Genomic DNA, 21486 nt, shown 5'->3' on the forward strand with positions numbered 1-21486 from the left:
CAGCTATCCGAGCAGCTAACCGATCGCTGCAGCTGTACATAGTCTATAGGTAAATAGCTCACCCATTTTCACCTACCTCATTCCCATACTGTTTTTATTTATTTACTTTCCTGCTCTTTTGCACACCAATATCTCTACCTGTACATGACCATCTGATCATTTATCACTCCAGTGTTAATCTGCAAAATTGTATTATTCGCCTACCTCCTCATGCCTTTTGCACACATTGTATATAGACTGCCCATTTTTTCTACTGTGTTATTGACTTGCTATTGTTTACTCCATGTGTAACTCTGTGTTGTCTGTTCACACTGCTATGCTTTATCTTGGCCAGGTCGCAGTTGCAAATGAGAACTTGTTCTCAACTAGCCTACCTGGTTAAATAAAGGTGAAATAAAAAAAATTAAAAAATTTAAAATTCCATGGTCAGGTCGACACCTGTTGTATTCAGCATTTCATGGTCAGGTCGACACCTGTTGTATTCAGCATTTCATGGTCAGGTCGACACCTGTTGTATTAGGCATTTCATGGTCAGGTCGACACCTGTTGTATTAGGCATTTCATGGTCAGGTCGACACCTGTTGTATTCGGCATTTCATGGTCAGGTCGACACCTGTTGTATTCGGCATTTCATGGTCAGGTCGACACCTGTTGTATTCTGCATTTCATGGTCAGGTCCACACCTGTTGTATTCGGCATTTCATGGTCAGGTCGACACCTGTTGTATTCGGCATTTCATGGTCAGGTCCACACCTGTTGTATTCTGCATTTCATGGTCAGGTCGACACCTGTTGTATTAGGCATTTCATGGTCAGGTCGACACCTGTTGTATTAGGCATTTCATGGTCAGGTCGACACCTGTTGTATTAGGCATTTCATGGTCAGGTCGATTTCATGGTCAGGTTTTCATGGTCGACACCTATTGTATTCAGGTCGATTTCATGTTCAGGTCAGGTCGACACCTGTTGTATTCTGCATTTCATTCAGGTCATGGTATTCAGGTCGACACCTGCTGTATTGTATTCAGGTCAGGTCGACACCTTTGTATTCAGGCATTTCATTCTGTCAGGTCGTTCATTTCATGGTCGGGTCGACACCTGTTGTATTAGGCATTTCATAGTCAGGTCGACACCCGTTGTATTCTGCATTTCATGGTCAGGTCGACACCTGTTGTATTAGGCATTTCATAGTCAGGTCGACACCTGTTGTATTCTGCATTTCATGTTCGGGTCGACACCTGTTGTATTCTGCATTTCATGGTCAGGTCCACACCTGTTGTATTAGGCATTTCATGGTCAGGTCGACACCTGTTGTATTCGGCATTTCATGGTCAGGTCGACACCTGTTGTATTCAGCGCATGAGACAAATAACATCTGATTTGATGTCATGCTTAATACAAGGTCATACAATGGGGTTGTCCTCATCAGTCCTGATCAACTCACGTCTTCCATGAATTCTCAATAAAAAGCTTGTGGAAGGAAACATGTGGATCCACACAAATTGTATGTTGGCATTTTTTTACTTCACCTTTATTTAACCAGGTAGGCCAGTTGAGAACACCTTTATTTAACCAGGTAGGCTAGTTGAGAACACCTTTATTTAACCAGGTAGGCCAGTTGAGAACACCTTTATTTAACCAGGTAGGCCAGTTGAGAACACCTTTATTTAACCAGGTAGGCCAGTTGAGAAAACCTTTATTTAACCAGGTAGGCCAGTTGTGAACACCTTTATTTAACCAGGTAAGCCAGTTGAGAACACCTTTATTTAACCAGGTAAGCCAGTTGAGAACACCTTTATTTAACCAGGTAGGCCAGTTGTGAACACCTTTATTTAACCAGGTAGGCCAGTTGTGAACACCTTTATTTAACCAGGTAGGCCAGTTGTGAACACCTTTATTTAACCAGGTAGGCCAGTTGAGAACACCTTTATTTAACCAGGTAGGCCAGTTGAGAACACCTTTATTTAACCAGGTAGGCCAGTTGAGAACACCTTTATTTAACCAGGTAGGCCAGTTGAGAACACCTTTATTTAACCAGGTAGGCTAGTTGAGAACACCTTTATTTAACCAGGTAGGCCAGTTGAGAACACCTTTATTTAACCAGGTAGGCCAGTTGAGAACACCTTTATTTAACCAGGTAGGCTAGTTGAGAACACCTTTATTTAACCAGGTAGGCCAGTTGAGAACACCTTTATTTAACCAGGTAGGCCAGTTGAGAACACCTTTATTTAACCAGGTAGGCCAGTTGAGAACACCTTTATTTAACCAGGTAGGCCAGTTGAGAACACCTTTATTTAACCAGGTAGGCCAGTTGAGAACAAGTTCTCATTTACAACTGCGACCTGGCCAAGATAAAGCAAAGCAGTGCGACACAAACACAAAGTTACATATGGCGTAAAACAAACATACAGTCAATAACACAAAATAAAAACGTTGGTATAGTGTGTCTGCAAATTAGGTAAGATTAGGGAGGTAAGGCAATAAATAGGCTGTAGTGGCGAAATAATGACAATTTATCAATAAACACTTGTAGTGAATAGATGTGCAGATGAGGAATGTGCAAGTAGAGATACAGGGGTCCAAAGGAACAAAAAATAACACTATGGGGATGAGGTAGTTGGGTGGGCTATTTACAGATGGGCTATGTACAGGTGCAATGATCTGTAAGCTACTCTGACAGCTGATGCTTAAAGTTAGTGAGGGAGGGAGATATGAGTCTCCCAACTACAGTGATTTTTGCAATTCTTTCCAGTCATTGGCAGCAGAGAACTGGAAGGAAAAGCAGCCAAAACAAGTGTTGGCTTTGGGGATGACCAGTGCAATAAATCTGCTGGAGCACGTGCTACAGGTGGGTGCTGCTATAGTGACCAGTGAGCTGAGATAAGGCGGGGCTTTACCTAGCAGAGACTTATAGATGACCTGGAGCCAGTGGGTTTGGCGACGGATATGTAGTGAGGGCCAGCCAACGAGAGCATACAGGTTGCAGTGGTGGGTAGTATATGGTGCTTTGGTGACAAAACGGATGGCACTGTGGTAGACTACATCCAATTTGCTGAGTAGAGTATTGGAGGCTATTTTGTAAATGACATCACAGAAGTCAAGGATCGGTAGGATAGTCAGTTTTACAAGGGTATGTTTGGCAGTATGAGTGAAGGATGCTTTGTTGAGAAATAGGAAGCCAATTCTAGATTTAAGAGTTTAGTATAACCAGACACCTAGGTATTTGTAACTGTCCATATTCTAAGTCAGAACCGTCCAGAACCGGCATTCACGAAAACAGCTATAGTGATCATGAATTGCTAAAGGACACTTGATGATGAATATATAGGTGTCGTTTCAATTGTTAGTTAGATACAAAGTATATTTGTTTGAAATAGTCCGGCATGAGAATATTGTAGGCCTATACGTCGAGATATGACAGTCAACCCTCGGCTCCAGGGGGTAGGGCATATTTTCAAGGGGAAAAGGGCGTCACTGCCCTGGCCCGAGTGGAAAACTTCAACAGAACTTGATACATTGTAGTTACATCGCTCGCGTTCTAAAAGCAGAATGTTGCCAGCGGATAGAGCAGGGAAAATAACAGTAACCGAAGCGCTAACTTCTGAGATAAAATGACAAGGACTCGTGGCGGGCTGGCACAATGTAGCCACTACACAGACGGCGTGCGACAGGTAACCTACCCGAAGTCAGGGATATTCGGTTGGGACGTTTCACTTACCCGAACCAGGTTGCTGACAGCTGCCTGAACCGCAGCCACGGGAGCCGTGAGATCCGGGATAGCTTTCCCGTCCACCTCACCTTCTTCGTGCATTATCACCAGATGGGATATCTGCTGAGCCACCGGCTCTAGGATACTTTCTATCGTCTTTGTGTGAAAAACCGGCATGATGAAAACTTGAGTCCGCTCTCCTATCCAAGAGGAAAAAAAGTCTGGTCCCGTTTGGCTGTTTCAAAAGTTCCCTCTCTTGTTTGTGCCCCCGTAAAGTCTAAGGTTAATCCAACACTTTCCTAGCCCAGCACAGTTTCGCTCTCTGGGAACACTAACTACTCCCCTTGCAACCATCAATGTGAGAATCCCCAACCGCAGCTCTCGAAGAGTGAGCAACCTACCCTACAAAATGTTATGTCCGCTACCTGACCAATAAGAGAAATGGCACACATGTTACCGCAAATGCGATTGGCACAAGCGGATGTCACTCTTTCCCGATAGGCTCCGCCTGTTCCACATAGTCGAGTTTGCTAGAGATGCGAGTTCTCCCCAAATTACGTAAACATTCTCATGCCCTAAAAAGGGAAATACGACTCTGTTGAGAGGAGCGAATTCCAACCAGCAAGGACAGACGGTGTAAACTGTAGTGACGCATCACGTTTGACAATATGTTGGCAGAAGGGACTGAAATATAGCCGCGTTGCTTTTGGATATAGGCTATACCTCTGTAAATCTTATTTATTACGGTAGGATAAACAATGATAGAATAGAATAGAATAGAATAGAATAGAATAGAATAGAATGGGGAAATGTTTTTGGCTTGGAAGAAATAATTTCAAAATGGATAGAATCCACAGATATTGATTTAATAAATATTCCATTTGCACTACAGTTATGATACAACCTATTACAGACTACAGCGCTCAAGTAATTATTCAAAGTATACCGGACCAGAAGCCTACAACTAAATTTAATATTTATGGGTGACATGTTTGTTTGAAGACTGAAACTGGTGTGATTTTACGAGCCTAAGTTCAAGAGTTTAAGACTTATGGAGTCTACCCACTGCCAGCCCAGTGGCAATTGACCTCACTATACATCCACCTATTCACAGTCGATCCTGTGAGTGTTTAAAGCTCTGTATCTAGTGGCATCGAGATCAGCCTCAGACATATTTATCATGTCGTTTTCACTTTCATACTTTAGTAGGACAACACATTCAAACCACCTAGACTGGAGAAAAATGATTGGATTAAAACACAGTGTAACATAAATCAAGCATGGGCACATTTGTGTTACTAACTCTGGTCAAAACTATTTACTCTAGTTCTGGTCTACTTGTGTGTAGCATAACACATTTCTCAAATTCCATCTCCTCCCTTTACAACCTGAAATAACAATACTGCAGTATGAAAAAAACCAACGTACAACCAAACCCGTGAAGGAATTCCCTCAGATTCCCAGGGGGCTGCAAGGCAGCATCCTACTTCCTAAAAAGGAAGTGTCTTAAAAAGAAAGAATCAAGGAAGTTGTTCTGTTTCAGACCTCATGTAAACATTCTATCTCGCAGTCTTTTATCGTCTATAAGCAAAGATAATTACATCAAAGATCCTGAAATATACAAGATTTAAATCTCGAATTTAAAGCTTATTTCAGAAGTTTTAATATAATCATCTTTGATATTTAATGAATCTCTCATTTAGGCTTGGATGTCTGACATGTCTGTGAAGTACACAGTCAGAATTCAGTAGTTAGTTCCATGTAGGGTCAAATACATGGAGTTGAAGAGTACACTGCGTCCCTCGAACACTGCACTAACACCATATAATCACTACAGGATTACTGCCATATAGCTGAATGCAGCCATTTCAGTTCTTCTCGGGGATTACTGCCATATAGCTGAATGCAGCCATTTCAGTTATTCTCCGGGATTACTGCCATATAGCTGAATGCAGCCATTTCAGTTATTCTCCAGGATTACTGCCATGTAGCTGAATGCAGCCATTTCAGTTCTTCTCGGGGATTACTGCCATATAGCTGAATGCAGCCATTTCAGTTCCTCTCCAGGATCACTGCTATGTAGCTGAATGCAGCCATTTCAGTTATTCTCCGGGATTACTGCCATATAGCTGAATGCAGCCATTTCAGTTATTCTCCGGGATTACTGCCATATAGCTGAATGCAGCCATTTCAGTTCTTCTCGGGGATTACTGCCATATAGCTGAATGCAGCCATTTCAGTTCTTCTCGGGGATTACTGCCATATAGCTGAATGCAGCCATGTCAGTTCCTCTCCAGGATCACTGCTATGTAGCTGAATGCAGCCATTTCAGTTATTCTCCGGGATTACTGCCATATAGCTGAATGCAGCCATTTCAGTTATTCTCCGGGATTACTGCCATATAGCTGAATGCAGCCATTTCAGTTCCTCTCCAGGATCCCTGCTATGTGGCTGAATGCAGCCATTTCAGTTCTTCTCCGGGATTACTGCCATATAGCTGAATGCAGCCATTTCAGTTCTTCTCCGGGATTACTGCCATGTAGCTGAATGCAGCCATTTGAGTTCTTCTCCGGGATTACTGCCATATAGCTGAATGCAGCCATTTCAGTTCCTCTCCAGGATCACTGCTATGTAGCTGAATGCAGCCATTTCAGTTATTCTCCGGGATTACTGCCATATAGCTGAATGCAGCCATTTCAGTTATTCTCCAGGATTACTGCCATATAGCTGAATGCAGCCATTTCAGTTCCTCTCCAGGATCACTGCTATGTAGCTGAATGCAGCCATTTCAGTTCCTCTCCGGGATCACTGCTATGTAGTCATTTCAGTTCTTCTTACCTCATAGCCACTTCTAGTTCTAGTTCATTCTTGTGTTGTTTCGTCTTCTACTAGTTATTTGATGTGCAAGCAACTGCAAATCACATTTTTTGTTTGCAGTATCTTTCCATGATTACCACTCTTACTTAGATGGATCCATAATAATGTGATCATCCAAAAGGCCCATAGAGAATGGAGACGCTATAGAATAGGCCTAGATGACAGTACACCAGGAGGCCCATCTCTCTCTAGGAAGGCATGCCTGCAGGTAAGATAACCAAAGAGAAGAAGAGTCCATTCTAGAGATATAAATCAAAGGAAAGCAGCAGGCCACCCCACGGTCCTGTGGGACTATAGGGTGCAATTTGAGACATACTCACTACAGCTGATAGGAGAACGGAAAGACACTGTCCACACAGACCTGACACAGAACTGTTGATAGTTTGTATTTAGTTCTTACTCCAACATGTCTGGTGGCATGAGTAAGTGTTAAGTGTTTGCACATTTCATTGTTATAACTATAGTGAAGTAAACAGATGCATACTGTGCTCCCATGATGCCGTGCTGTCGTTTACTGTCTCGGGAATTGTCCTGATATTGCTGAAAGCATTCTTTAGAATGCAGTGTTTAATTGCTAAATTGTAATTACTTCGCCACTATGGCCTATGTATTACCTTACCTCCCTTATCTTACCTCATTTGCACACACTGTATACAGACTTTTCTATTGTGTTATTGACTGTATGTTTGTTTATTCCAGGTGTAACTGTTGTTGTTGTTGTTGGTGGTGGTCACACTGATTTGGCTTTATCTTGGCCAGGTCACAGTTGTAAATGAGAACTTGTTCTCAACTGGTCAACCTGGATAAATAAAGGTGAAATAAAAATAAATAAATAATAAACGATGCTTTGAGAAAAAGCTCTTTTGAAGCCTCGACACTACTCTGTCTGTACAAAGGCCTTGCAATGCCATGGATAGCTAACACCTGACACCACCCGGTGGTGAAATGTACTAAATACAATAGGTTGAAATAATTGAGGAAATTCGACACTCACTATCATGCACCAATTAGAACCTGTACTACATTATTATACCGGAAAATGACTACGAGAGGACTTTCAAAATGTTGTTTTGTATCAAATGTAAATCTTACAAGCTTCTTAAGTTAAACAGTTGTGTAGTTTTAACTCAGCTAGCCACCCCCATCTTCACTAAACTATCACCTTTGTATAATTGGTACTGTACAGAGGTAGCATGATATATATCTCTGTAGGTATCACTGCATGTCTTGGATTTGGTTAATGTTTGTTACTCATTCCGTCTCAAATTCTCTGGTGAAACCCGGAACCGGATGATGTCACCGTAGGTTACTGTAACCGTGGGGACCCCAGCTCTGAGTATGTAATTCCTGCCATGGCTGATGCGTTTTCCACACCCCTCCTTTCCCACACTTTCCCCTCGATAACATATTCCCAACGCTAGCTGTTAAAACAAAAATAACACGATGGGTCAGGGACAGCTGCCGTGGTGCTGCTAGCTTCCTGTGAAGATGGCTTCCACTAATCCCTACACTGCACGTCAAGTTCTCCAGCACAGACACACACACACACACACAGAGCAGTGCGTGTCAAGTCCCACAACAGTTGTCATGACTTCCCTGCCAGGCTGAAGACAAGGTAAGCCCCCCTTCTCCCCACTCTGTAACTCACCACTCAGACCTATAAATGATCTGGAGAGACAAAGTGGGAGAGAGAGAGAGAGAGAGCTCATTGTGCATCGTAAATATTAGAATATAGTCATGGACTAGGTATGAAATAAATGTAAAAGAGTTTTAGCTAAATAACCCAAAATAATAAAGCTCATGTAATTCATTGTGTGAAAAACCATGACAAATTAAAATAAAGATTGTGTGTTTACAAGCAGATAATATTTCTTGCCAAAAAAAGATGGAATTTGTCTTTCAACAGCTGCAATGCAACACCAACAAGTCTCCTTTTATGGGTTGAATGGAATGAGTTTGAAAACTCAGGTTCACTACTATAGGCCTCTCATCAGGCACTAATACCACTGACGAATTCCAAAAACACGGGCTAAATGTTTTGCCATTAACTGACTAACCTCGCCACAGGCTAATAGCTACCACATACAGTAGACACATTGGTTCAACAGAAAGAGAGCTGGCTGGTGGACAACGCTGTCAACTGACTGACACCTACAAAACCACACAAATCATCTGTTATTAACAAGACCTGTAATTGGAGATATGAAGCATTCCTTTCATCCAGGTGACAAATTTAAGGCAAAACTCTAGCCTTAATTACGTTTAAATGGCCATCGGGTAAAAGATCTCAAACCTTGTGGTTCAAGGTTGACTACCGGTCCATTCTGATTCCAGATTCATGACTAGGTCGAGGCTCCTGCGTGGTGAGGATCGTGTGGGTGTTGTGGGTGGATTAAGGGGGTGTATGTTATTAGGTAGTATTGTAACCATAGTACAAGCTGTCACTGGTGAGTCACTGGAAGGAGATCTTCCCCACATTTGCTACAGTAGACGTTCAAGGTTAGAAGTTGGAACCGTTTTGTAATAACATTAGATTTGTGAGTAATATAAAAATTATTTATTGTTGCCCTTTTTGAAAAGACAGAAGTACAAAAATATGTTTACATTTCAGTAGTTAAAATACTTATATTCCTATATGTACAATTATACAACATGATATAGTGTCTATGACAGACCCTAAGGGGGTTATTTATGTGGGTACATAGACCCTGAGGAGGTCATTTCTGTGGGTACATAGACCCTGAGGCGATGGAGGATAAGCCCGTTTTTCCTTCTATCCACTTGTTGTAGTTGGTCACTGCTGTGTACACGCCTGGTCGTAAGGCTCTAGAACACCCCTCGCCCCAACTGACGATTCCAAACAGGAACATTCGATTATCCACCTCGCACACCATGGGTCCTCCGGAATCACCCTGGGAAAGAAAGAGAAATACTGTATAATATACGGCGAGACATATATTTTTTTAATTGTTTTTGCTCTGTACCCAAGGATTTGAAGTGGTACAATGACTGAGTGTCACCTTTAATTTGAGGTTATTTTCATTTAGAAATTACAGCACTTTTTGTACATATTTCCCCCATTTTAAGTAACCAAAGGTATTTGGACTAATTTACTTATATGTGTAGTAAAGTAGTCAAAAGTTATGGATTTTTGTCCCATATTCCTAGCATCAATGGCTGCAGTACATCAAGCGTGACTCTACAAATGTGTTGGATGCATTTGCAGTTAGTTTTGGTTGTGTTTCAGATTATTTTGTGCCCAATAGAAATTAAATGGTAAATAATGTAGTGTCATTTTGGAGTCACTTTTTTTGTAAATAAGAATAGAATATGCTTCTAAAGACTTCTACGTTAATGTGAATGCTATGCTACAATGGTTACGGATAATCATTAACCCATGCTAACCTCTCACCATTACAATAACAGGAGATACAAAAAAAGATACTGTCAAGGTGGTGTGTAAACAAAACTACTTAAAAATTTGGCAAGATAAGAAGTTGGGGGTATTGGGGAGACAAAAATACTGATACCTACATCTAAAAACATAGGAACTGTTCACATATTATATCATACCCCCAAGACATGCTAACCTCTCAGCATTACAATAACAGGGGAGGTTAGCATTTTATATCATAACCCCAAGACATGCTAACCTCTCAGCATTACAATAACAGGGGAGGTTAGCATTTTATATCATACCCCCAAGACATGGTAACCTCTCAGCATTACAATAACAGGGGAGGTTAGCATTTTATATCATACCCCCAAGACATGCTAACCTCTCAGCATTACAATAACAGGGGAGGTTAGCATATTATATCATACCCCCAAGACATGCTAACCTCTCAGCATTACAATAACAGGGGAGGTTAGCATATTATATCATAACCCCAAGACATGCTAACCTCTCAGCATTACAATAACAGGGGAGGTTAGCATATTATATCATAACCCCAAGACATGCTAACCTCTCAGCATTACAATAACAGGGGAGGTTAGCATTTTGGGGGGGTTATGATATCTATGATAACTTTCTCACTCATCATTATTCACAAGTAATACAGAATATTTCACACGGAGAAAGAATATCCTTATATTGGTCTTAAATCTCATTCTGTTTTTACTTTGAATGACGTTTTTTTCCCCCCCAAATATTAATTATTATTGTATTATTATTATTATTATTATTATTATTATTATTATTATTATTATTATTATTATTATTAACTGCTGAGGAGGAATTGTAATGTCATGTCACTTCTGCATATCATACCTTGCACGCATCTTGACTCCAGTCCGGTCTCCCAGCACAGAACATGTTTTCTGTGATCAGGTTTCCGTAGTACGCCTTATCTGAGCAGACGTCATGGGACAAAATGTTTACCGTTGCCTCCCTCAGGTACTGTGAATTGTACCATAAACCTTAATGAAGAAGGGACACAACGTAAGAAAGCACTCAACAGGTAAATAAAAACAAGACCATTTATCATGGGAAACGGATCATATCAAGCGATTGATACATTTAAAATAAGAGGTCTGGGATAGTATTGAAAAAGTGTCTCAGACTCAGAGCTCCGCATTTCATTTTTAATTTTTAATATTTTTTAATTTTACCTTTATTTAACCAGGCAAGTCAGTTAAGAACATATTCTTATTTTCAATGACGGCCTGGGAACAGTGGGTTAACTGCCTGTTCAGGGGCAGAACGACAGCTTTGTACCTTGTCAGCTCGGGGGGTTTGAACTCGCAACCTTCCGGTTACTAGTCCAACGCTCTAACCACTAGGCTACGCTTTGAACACTCTAACCACTAGCTAACCTTAACCACTAGGCTGCCGCCCTACTCTAACCACTAGTCCTGCCGCCCCTAACGCTCTAACCACTAGGCTACGCTGCCGTCCCTACACTCTAACCACTAGGCTACGATGCCGCCTCTACACTCTAACCACTAGGCTACGCTGCCGCCTCTACACTCTAACCACTAGGCTACGCTGCCGTCCCTACACTCTAACCACTAGGCTACGCTGCCGCCTCTACACTCTAACCACTAGGCTACGCTGCCCCTACACTCTAACCACTAGCCTGCCGCCCTACACTCTAACCACTAGGCTACGATGCCGCCTCTACACTCTAACCACTAGGCTACGCTGCCGCCTCTACACTCTAACCACTAGGCTACGCTGCCGTCCCTACACTCTAACCACTAGGCTACCCTGCCGCTCCATATAATGAATATTATATGGACCTGATCCTAGCTCAGCACTCCTACTCGGGGGTGGCAGGTAGCTGAGCGCTCAGAGAAGACGGGTCAACAACCGGAGAAACCAGGTTTGCTGGTTAAAATCCCAGCTCAGAAAAATCTGGTGCGTAGTATCATCTTATATATGCTGGTGCGTAGCATTGCTTGCTGTTTGGGGTTTTAGGCTGGGTTTCTGTACAGCACTTTGAGATATCAGCTGATGTACGAAGGGCTATATAAATACATTTGATTTGATATACCATTGCCTTCCATTGTGCCCTTGAGCAAGGCACTTAACCACCTATAATTACTCCAGGGGGGCGGTGCAATGTGCCCGACCCATTGCTTCCAGCACTTCAGGGGGTGTATGTGTGTCTCAGAGGGTTGTGAGCATAAACTCACATTTCTATTCTCTGTAAGTTAATGTACAAATAAGGCACATCTTGTCTTCTCACATGCGCGTGTCTTCTCACATACACTTGTCTTCTCACATACACTTGTCTTCTCACATACACTTGTCTTCTCACATACACTTGTCTTCTCACATACACTTGTCTTCTCCTGCTCTGAGATGCTTTATGAACACGGGCCCTGGTATGTTGTAGATGATCCTCCTTACCCTCCTTCTGTCTTCCGTAGCCAGCTATCTCACAGGAGGATCCTGCGCCGAGGGCCTGGCGTGCCGGGGGCAGGCAGACAGTCCTCACAGAGCTGCTCTCCACTGCACACTGACCATCTACAGCCTTTAACTTCAGTAGAGCTGAATGAGAAAAAAACATCAACCACTCTGCGTTGTTATCATGACACTCAAATACTATGACACGTATACTGAAGTTTCAAAACTTTACATTCACAGAACATACAAACGCAACAAATCAATACCACAGTCAGATTGGAATTCAATCGCCTATTTACCAGATCTGTTTGTGCCGTCTGTACCAACTCTTCTGGTCATTGGCGTGAGAGGATTTGGCACAGACAGCGCAAACAGATGGGACATAAAAGCAGTGTTCATTCGTACCGATGTCATTGTTGAAGTTGCCTTCGCTGTTTTCGAACTCTGCGTGCACGATGACCTCTTCCACCTGAAACGTCTGCTCTTTGGTGTCGTCAGTCTCATTGATGGCACTCTTCCCCAGAGTGACGAAGAGGCTGCAGGCTTTAGTTTGAGAGCTGTGTGTGGAAACCCAAACATTTTTTTTTTTTTTTTACACTGCTGCTTCTCGCTGTTTATTATCTACGCATAGTCACTTTACCCCTTCCTACATATAGAGATTTACCTCGACGAACCTGTACCCCCGCACTTTGGTGTTTGAATGAATTGGTTGGTGCACAAACCGAAACAGTCCCGTAAGGTGCAAACACTGATACGGAAAACAACTACGCACAAAAACCCTGTGGGGAAAAGCTACCTAAGTATGGTTCTCAATCAGAGACAACCAGGCTACCTAAGTATGGTTCTCAATCAGAGACAACCAGGCTACCTAAGTATGGTTCTCAATCAGAGACAACCAGGCTACCTAAGTATGGTTCCCAATCAGAGACAACCAGGCTACCTAAGTATGGTTCCCAATCAGAGACAACCAGGCTACCTAAGTATGGTTCCCAATCAGAGACAACCAGGCTACCTAAGTATGGTTCTCAATCAGAGACAACCAGGCTACCTAAGTATGGTTCTCAATCAGAGACAACCAGGCTACCTAAGTATGGTTCTCAATCAGAGACAACCAGGCTACCTAAGTATGGTTCTCAATCAGAGACAACCAGGCTACCTAAGTATGGTTCTCAATCAGAGACAACCAGGCTACCTAAGTATGGTTCCCAATCAGAGACAACCAGGCTACCTAAGTATGGTTCCCAATCAGAGACAACCAGGCTACCTATAAGTATGGTTCCCAATCAGAGACAACCAGGCTACCTAAGTATGGTTCCCAATCAGAGACAACCAGGCTACCTAAGTATGGTTCTCAATCAGAGACAACCAGGCTACCTAAGTATGGTTCTCAATCAGAGACAACCAGGCTACCTAAGTATGGTTCTCAATCAGAGACAACCAGGCTACCTAAGTATGGTTCTCAATCAGAGACAACCAGGCTACCTAAGTATGGTTCCCAATCAGAGACAACCAGGCTACCTAAGTATGGTTCTCAATCAGAGACAACCAGGCTACCTAAGTATGGTTCTCAATCAGAGACAACCAGGCTACCTAAGTATGGTTCTCAATCAGAGACAACCAGGCTACCTAAGTATGGTTCTCAATCAGAGACAACCAGGCTACCTAAGTATGGTTCTCAATCAGAGACAACCAGGCTACCTAAGTATGGTTCCCAATCAGAGACAACCAGGCTACCTAAGTGTGGTTCTCAATCAGAGACAACGATCGACAGCTGTCCCTGATTGAGAACCATACCCGACCAAAACAAAGAAATACAAACACATAGAAAAAGAACATAGAATGCCCACCAATCACATATCCCCTTTAAGGGATGAACTATTTACTGCACTGGGCTAAATCAGGGTTTCTTGGTAGTCTTAAACAAATCTACTTTGAAACAAAATGTACACACCTCACACACATGGTTTTGGGCTTAAAAAAGAAGACATCTTTACCATGTATAAAGATGTAGAGATATAGAGTTGAAATGTATTAATGTTGAGTTTGCATCCTAATATTACACTTTATATACACACGTCACAGAAAACTGAAATATAACAAAACAGTTGGACATAGAAACACCCGATTTTCGGGCGTAAAAAATAAATGGGCCACCCGAGTAGTCATAAGCGCTGCACCACCAGTCATAAGCACTGCACCACCGTGGTCTGAGGCGCTGCACTGCAGTGCCACAAGAGATCCTGGTTCGAGTCCAGGCTCTGTCGCAGCACACCGCCACCGGGAGACCCATGGGGCAGCACACAATTGGCCCTAGCGTCGTCCGGGATAGGGGAGGGTTTGGCCGGCAGGGATGTTCTTGTCCCATCGCATTCTAGTGACTCCTGTGGTGGGCTGGGAGCAGTGCACGCTGACACGGTCGCCAGGTGCAAGGTGTTTCCTCCGACACATTGGTGCGGCTGGCTTTCGGTTTAAGCGGGCATTGTGTCAAGAAGCAGTGCGGCTTGGTTGGGTCGTGTTCGACCATTGCCTCTCCCGAGTCCGAACGGCAGTTGCGTCGATGAGACAAGACAAACTACCAATTGGATACCACGAAAAAGGGGTAAAAAGTAAAACATTTACAATGAATTATGTTAATGAATCATGTGAATGAATTATGGCACGTATTTATGTTAATTAATTATGCTAAGTAATTATGTTAATTGATTATTTTAATTGTCTATGGTAATGGACTGTGTTAATGAAGCATGTTAATTAATTATGGTAAGTAATTATGTTAATTTATTATGCTAATGAATTATGTTAAGTAATTATGTTAATTAGTTATGAAACATATGAATAACATTCCACCCATAAGGCCACCAGGTCATTTAACTCCAGGAAACGGGCGCTAAAGTACGATCTTATATTATTTTATCAGCCAGAAACAACATCTGACGAGGGGCCCGGGTCCTATCATAAAGGACACTGGTACTGTACACCCTCACTGGCTTGTTACCGTTGAGAAATGTCAGCGCTGCCTCTTACAGTACCTGTCGGGGAAGCAATGGGCAGCAGACAGAACCCAGCAGGGAGAGATCAGACTTCCCCCACAGCGGAACACGTTCTCTTTAGATTGACGGCTCCTCCAGAATATGGCAGCCATCCACGGGTGGGATTCCACAGCGGCAACTGTCCCTCCTACGATCTTCATCTGCTTCCTGGTACGCTGGCCACACGTGGACTCTGTCAGACTGGACGCTGTGACAGGGGAACCAAACCAATTGCAATGAAAACAAGACTGAAAGAGCATTGGGAAAATGTTAAGTTGCTTTAATGTATATTTAATGTATATTCATATTGCTACATGAATTGAACAGAATGAGCATGGAAGAAGGATAGTTACATATTATATTTAGAATTGTATTAAATTTGTACGGTAGTAAGACCAAGCAAATTGATCTCACCTGTGTCTGGTACAGTGGGCTCGGTGGGCTCAGTGGGCTCGGTGGGCTGATCATCAAGTGGACCTGCAAGATGTTGTGAAGTTGATACCACTATACACTACAGCCCAAAAATAACGTTGTAATAACATGGTGATAGTATGGTTACATGTTACTCACAATCAAAACCTACAAGTGATGAAACAATCAAAACAACCGTTAAGTAGACAGAGGGAATGAAAATAAGGTAAATGTACCTGTCTCCACAGGTACTCCACAGCGAGGGATATCACAGTATTCCTGTACCTGCTCCACACCCTTCATTACATAACACCACGGACGACGTTTGTACTCCAGATTCCTGAAGTAAAAAAAAAATGGATTTCCTCATAACGCGCTGCACATTTGCATTTACGAACAACTAACTGTTGAGGGAAACATCTGAACAGTCCGATCTCAAATGGCACCCTATTCCCTATATTGGGCCCTGGTCAAAAGTAGTGCCCTACAGTATATAGGGGGCCCTGGTCAAAAGTAGTGCCCTACAGTATATAGGGGGCCCTGGTCAAAAGTAGTGCCCTACAGTATATAGGGGGCCCTGGTCAAAAGTAGGGTGCCATTTGAGAGTGGGATGCCCTAAAGGGGGCCCTGGTCAAAAGTACCTGCAGTAGTGGTGTGTGCCTCAGTATATAGGGGCCCTGGTCAAAAGTAGTGCACTATATAGGGAATAGGGTGCCATTTGACCCCATCAGGCGTTTTCTGGTGTCCAGGTCCCACCCCACACACCTGCGCCCACTCTCTGACTGAGACACTTTGCCTCTGTAGTACATCCCAGTTCCCGTGTAGCAGGCGGCTGCTGTATCTGAAGGAAAATACAAAATAATAAACCATATTGATCGATTGACTGATTGATTATGTTGTCCTTCGTTGTCCTTCATGAGGAAATTATTTCCACAGCTCAAACAAGTTAGATACACACACACACACACACACACACGTCACAATCTTAACAAGAAACGGTTTCTTCCCCCTCATCAATTCAAAGTGTCAGAGGAACAGTAATTGTTAAGTGTCTAAATGTAAAAGAGTGTTTCTTACCTAACTCACAGTGTTTGCCACCGTAACCAACTGTGCATAAGCAGAACATGTGTTCTCCAGACAGGGCAGGGACAGAGGTGCCACCATGACGACAGAGGCCACCTAGAAACAGTAACAGGTGAATACATAGCTCTGTGTACATGTGGTAAAGATATATTTGATTGTTGTATATTTGGTTGACGTAGAGCTTGGGTGAGCTCGATGTACCTGATCTTTTTCGGTAGGGGAAATTAGAAATCTGTCTTTTCTGTCTCAGCAAGCCCTGTGAAGAACAGACATCCGTTATGAAAAAACATTGTGGTACGATACAGCATTGGCTCGACACGGATGCAGTATTGTTATGGACATCAGACAAACACGCGGTTATGTTCAGTGGTGTAAAGTACTTTAGTAAAATACTTGAAAGTACTACTTAAATTCTGTTTTTGGCTTCCGTACTTTACTATTTATATTGTTTTGACAACTTTTACTTTACTAAATTCCTAAAGTGAAATAATGTATTTTTTACTCCATGCATTTCCCCTGACACCCAAAAGTACTCGTTACATTTTGAAATGCTTAGCAGGACAGGAAAATGGTCCAATTCACACACTTGTCAAGACAATATCCCTGGTCATCCCTACTGCCTCTGATCTGACGGACTCACTAAACACACATGCTTCCTTTGTAAATTATGTCTGAGTGTTGGAATGTGCCCCTGGCTATCCCTACATTTAAAAAAAACAAGAAAATGGTGCCGTCTCGTTTCCAGACGGATTATATAAGGATTTTTAAATGATTTATTTATACTTTTACTTTTGATACTTAAGTCTATTTAAAACCAAATACTTTTAGACTTTTACTCAAGTAATATTTTACTGGGTGACTTTCACTTTTACTTGAGTCATTTTCTATTAAAGTATCTTTATATTTACTCAAGTATGACGATTGGATACTTTTTCCACCACTAACCATGTTTTACATTCCTCTGACAAATACAGGAATCATTCCTGAAACTTTGATAATGAATCTTAAAATACTAATAGACATGGCAAAAAATGTGCTGCAATGTAAAAGACAACTATAGTTTTTTTAACTCCTTACCGTCTCACTCTGTGACACCCCTGCCAGGGTGGTTGTCAAAATCAGCAGCAAAATACTCCTTCCCATCTCTCTCTCTGTTGGGTAAAGTATCTGTTGTACTTCTTGCACAAAGAGTTTGGAGAAATCGTGTGGTTCAGGACTTGCAGTGTTTCTCAGTAGTAGTCCTCGGATCTCACGGAAAGGCAAAATGTTTCTCTGCTGCTTATATAGAGTGAGGAACAGATGTGATTGGTTAGAAGGAAGCTCGTTGACAGGTTGGGCATGTCTAAACCGTGTGAAGAAACACCGTGGGATTATCACAGGAAGACACAATCCTTATTGATGATTCATGTTTGATTTTACAGAATGAGCAGCACTCGACAACTGTCAGGAAACATGCCAAAACACATGTTGATGATTACGAACAGATGTAAATCAGTTCACTGAATATGACTGTTATGCACTATGGACTGAATATCTGAAGACCATATTAAGTAGAATAATGACATATCCCTTATCAGTCTGTTTTTCTTTAGGTTCCTTTCGAGAAAAAAAAAGAGAAAAAAAAACTCTGTTTGGTTTTCCCAACCGGTGACTGTAGAACCAGTCACACCAGTGAAACCATGACAACCACCTAACCGATACCAGTTCGGCAACTGGCAGTTTGGCAATGGCCACAGCCAAAATGATGTTGAGCATTTGTTTTATTCCTCTCCACGACATCACAGACATCAGGGAAAATTCTGTTTGGATCCAGGCTGGCTAACCTCAAACAAAATACGTTTTTTTTTTAGAATAGAATATGTAAACTAGTTGAACGCAGGCATTCAAACACAGGAAATTAAACTCTTTAGTGTTGTTTATGAGGTTGCTGCATGATTGTAAACATATTTCTATAGGCCACAAAATGTCCAAACAATCCATCATTTTTTTAATGTACCATATTGAAAGAGTTATTCAACCCAACTTTATCATTTGTTGCAGATGAGATCTGCAAGAGCACTGCGTATCTTGCATTACAGTCACAGTGTTCCTCCTCTTTGTCTGAAGAAGAGAGGCGAGAAGGATCGGAGGACCAATACGCAGCGTGGTAAGTGTCCGTGGTTTTAATAGGAAAACTCAAACATGAACACAAGTACAAAACAAGAACAGTGAAAACCAAAAACAGCCCTATCTGTTGCAGTAAAACACAAAGACAGGAAACAATCACCCACAAAATACCCAAAGAATATGGCTGCCTAAATATGGTTCCCAATCAGAGACAACGATAAACACCTGCCTCTGACTGAGAACCAATCCAGGCAACCATAGACTTACCTAGACACCTAAAAGAACACAAACCCATAAATCTACAAAAAAAAAACCTAGACAAGCCAAAACACATAAATCACTCATGTCACACCCTGGCCTAACCAAAATAATAAAGAAAACTAAGATAACTAAGGCCAGGGCGTGACACAGGTGATTTATGTGTTTTGTCTTGTCTAGGGTTTTTTGTAGATTTATAGGGTTGTGTTCTTTTAGGTGTTACATACGTAATTTTCTGAAATGATGGGTAACATAGACTGAGTGTACAAAACATTGGACCTGACACCTGATCTTTCTATGACATAGACTGACCAGGTGAATCCAGGTGAAAGCTATGATCCTTTGTTGATGTTACCTGTTAAATCACCTACAATCGGTGTCAATAAAAGGGTGGAGACGGGTTAAAGGAGGATTTGTAAGCCTTGAGATAATTGAGACATGGAATGTGTATTTGTGCCATTCAGAGGGTGATTGAAGTGCCTTTGATCGGGGTACGGTAGTAGGTGCCAGGTGCACCGGTTTGAGTGTGTCAAGAACTGCAACGCTGCTGGGTTTTTAATGCTCAAAAATGTCCCTTGTGTATCAACAATGGTCCACTACCCAAAGGACATCCAGCCAACGTGAGAAATTAAAGCCAGCAGTCTCCACTTTAACCTGGTAGTAAGTTAAAGCCGGCAGTCTGCACTTTAACCTGGTAGTAAGTTAAAGCTGACAGTCTGCACTTTAACCTGGTAGTAAGTTAAAGCTGACAGTCTGCACTTGAACCTGGTAGTAAGTTAAAGCTGGCAGATTGCACTTAAACCTGGTAGTAAGTTAAAGCCGGCAGTCTGCACTTTAACCTGGTAGTAAGTTAAAGCTGACAGTCTGCACTTGAACCTGGTAGTAAGTTAAAGCTGGCAGATTGCACTTAAACCTGGTAGTAAGTTAAAGCCGGCAGTCTGCACTTTAACCTGGTAGTAAGTTAACGCTGGCAGTCTGCACTTTAACCTGGTAGTAAGTTAAAGCCGGCAGTCTGCAATTTAACCTGGTAGTAAGTTAAAGCCGTCAGTCTGCACTTTAACCTAGTAGTAAGTTAATAAACCCAGCAGTCTGCACTTTAACCTGGTAGTAAGTTAAAGCCGGCAGTCTGCACTTTAACCTGGTAGTAAGTTAAAGCCGGCAGTCTGCACTTTAACCTGGTAGTAAGTTAAAGCTGACAGTCTGCACTTTAACCTGGTAGTAAGTGTCACAGTAATGAGTGAAGAGGTGTGGAGTCAGGCGCAGAGAGCAAAGATGTGGGCAAAACAACACGCTTTAATGTCCCGGAAACACAACATGTACAAAGTGAAAACACAAATGAACAGAAATATAAACGGACAGCGTGAAACCCAAAAAGCAAACAAAATGCACTCAACCAACATAACAGACGAACAAGCCCGCACGAAACAGAAGCGGGCTAAGCAGACTATATATACCCTATCCTAACAACCAAACTAGAAACAGGTGCTACCAATTAGACAAAACTAAACGAACACAGAACGGATTGGCGATAGCTAGTAGACCGGCGACGACGACTGCCGAGCGCCACCCGAACAAGAAGGGGAGTCACCTTCGGTAATATTCGTGACAGTACCCCCCTCCTGACGCGCAGCTCCCGCAGCGCGCCGACGTCGGCCTCGGGGACGACCCGGAGGCCGAGGCGCTGGGCGATCCGGACGGAGGCGATGGAATTCACTCAACATGGATGGGTCTAGAATATCCCTCGCCGGAACCCAGCACCTCTCCTCCGGACCGTACCCCTCCCAGTCGACGAGGTACTGCAAGCCTCTCACCCGGCGTCTCGAGTCCAGAATAGCTCGTATCTTGTACGCCGGGGACCCCTCGATGTCCAGAGGGGGTGGAGGAACCTCCGGTACCTCATTTTCCTGCATGGGACCAGCTACCACCGGCCTGAGAAGAGACACATGAAATGAGGGGTTAATACGATAATACGAAGGAAGTAATAATCGATAACAAACCTCATTTATTCTCCTCAGGACTTTAAATGGCCCTATACACTGCGGACCCAGCTTCCGGCAGGGCAAGCGGAGAGGCAGATTTCGGGTCGAGAGCCAGACCCTGTCCCCAGGTGCAAACACGGGGGCCTCACTGCGGTGACGGTCAGCGCTCTTCTTCTGCCTT

The 21486-nt window shown here is 42.7% G+C and overlaps 2 protein-coding genes across 3 annotated transcripts in view; both read right to left on the reverse strand.

Annotated features, from left to right (window-relative positions):
• Positions 1-4108, reverse strand: part of LOC118377848 (vinculin-like) — a 70181-nt gene extending 66073 nt beyond the window's left edge. For both annotated transcript variants that reach the window (XM_052477664.1, XM_052477663.1), the window contains exon 1: positions 3718-4108. In XM_052477664.1, the coding sequence (XP_052333624.1) occupies positions 3718-3885 (168 nt within the window). In that variant the 5' untranslated portion in view covers positions 3886-4108. The remainder of the gene's footprint in view (positions 1-3717) is intronic.
• A 5019-nt stretch (positions 4109-9127) lies between these two features.
• On the reverse strand, positions 9128-18229 carry plaub (plasminogen activator, urokinase b). The gene is made up of 11 exons (XM_052477660.1): positions 18040-18229; positions 17164-17218; positions 16957-17058; positions 16595-16720; positions 16116-16244; positions 15883-15945; positions 15469-15676; positions 12845-12996; positions 12443-12583; positions 10859-11007; positions 9128-9497 (listed from the first exon to the last, which is right to left on the reverse strand). The coding sequence occupies exons 1-11, from the start codon at positions 18103-18105 to the stop codon at positions 9303-9305; spliced, it is 1386 nt and encodes a 461-aa protein (XP_052333620.1). The 5' UTR covers positions 18106-18229; the 3' UTR covers positions 9128-9302.
• Positions 18230-21486: the final 3257 nt, after the last annotated feature.

Source organism: Oncorhynchus keta, chromosome 24 (assembly GCF_023373465.1).
Source record: "Oncorhynchus keta strain PuntledgeMale-10-30-2019 chromosome 24, Oket_V2, whole genome shotgun sequence".
NCBI lineage: Eukaryota > Metazoa > Chordata > Actinopteri > Salmoniformes > Salmonidae > Oncorhynchus > Oncorhynchus keta.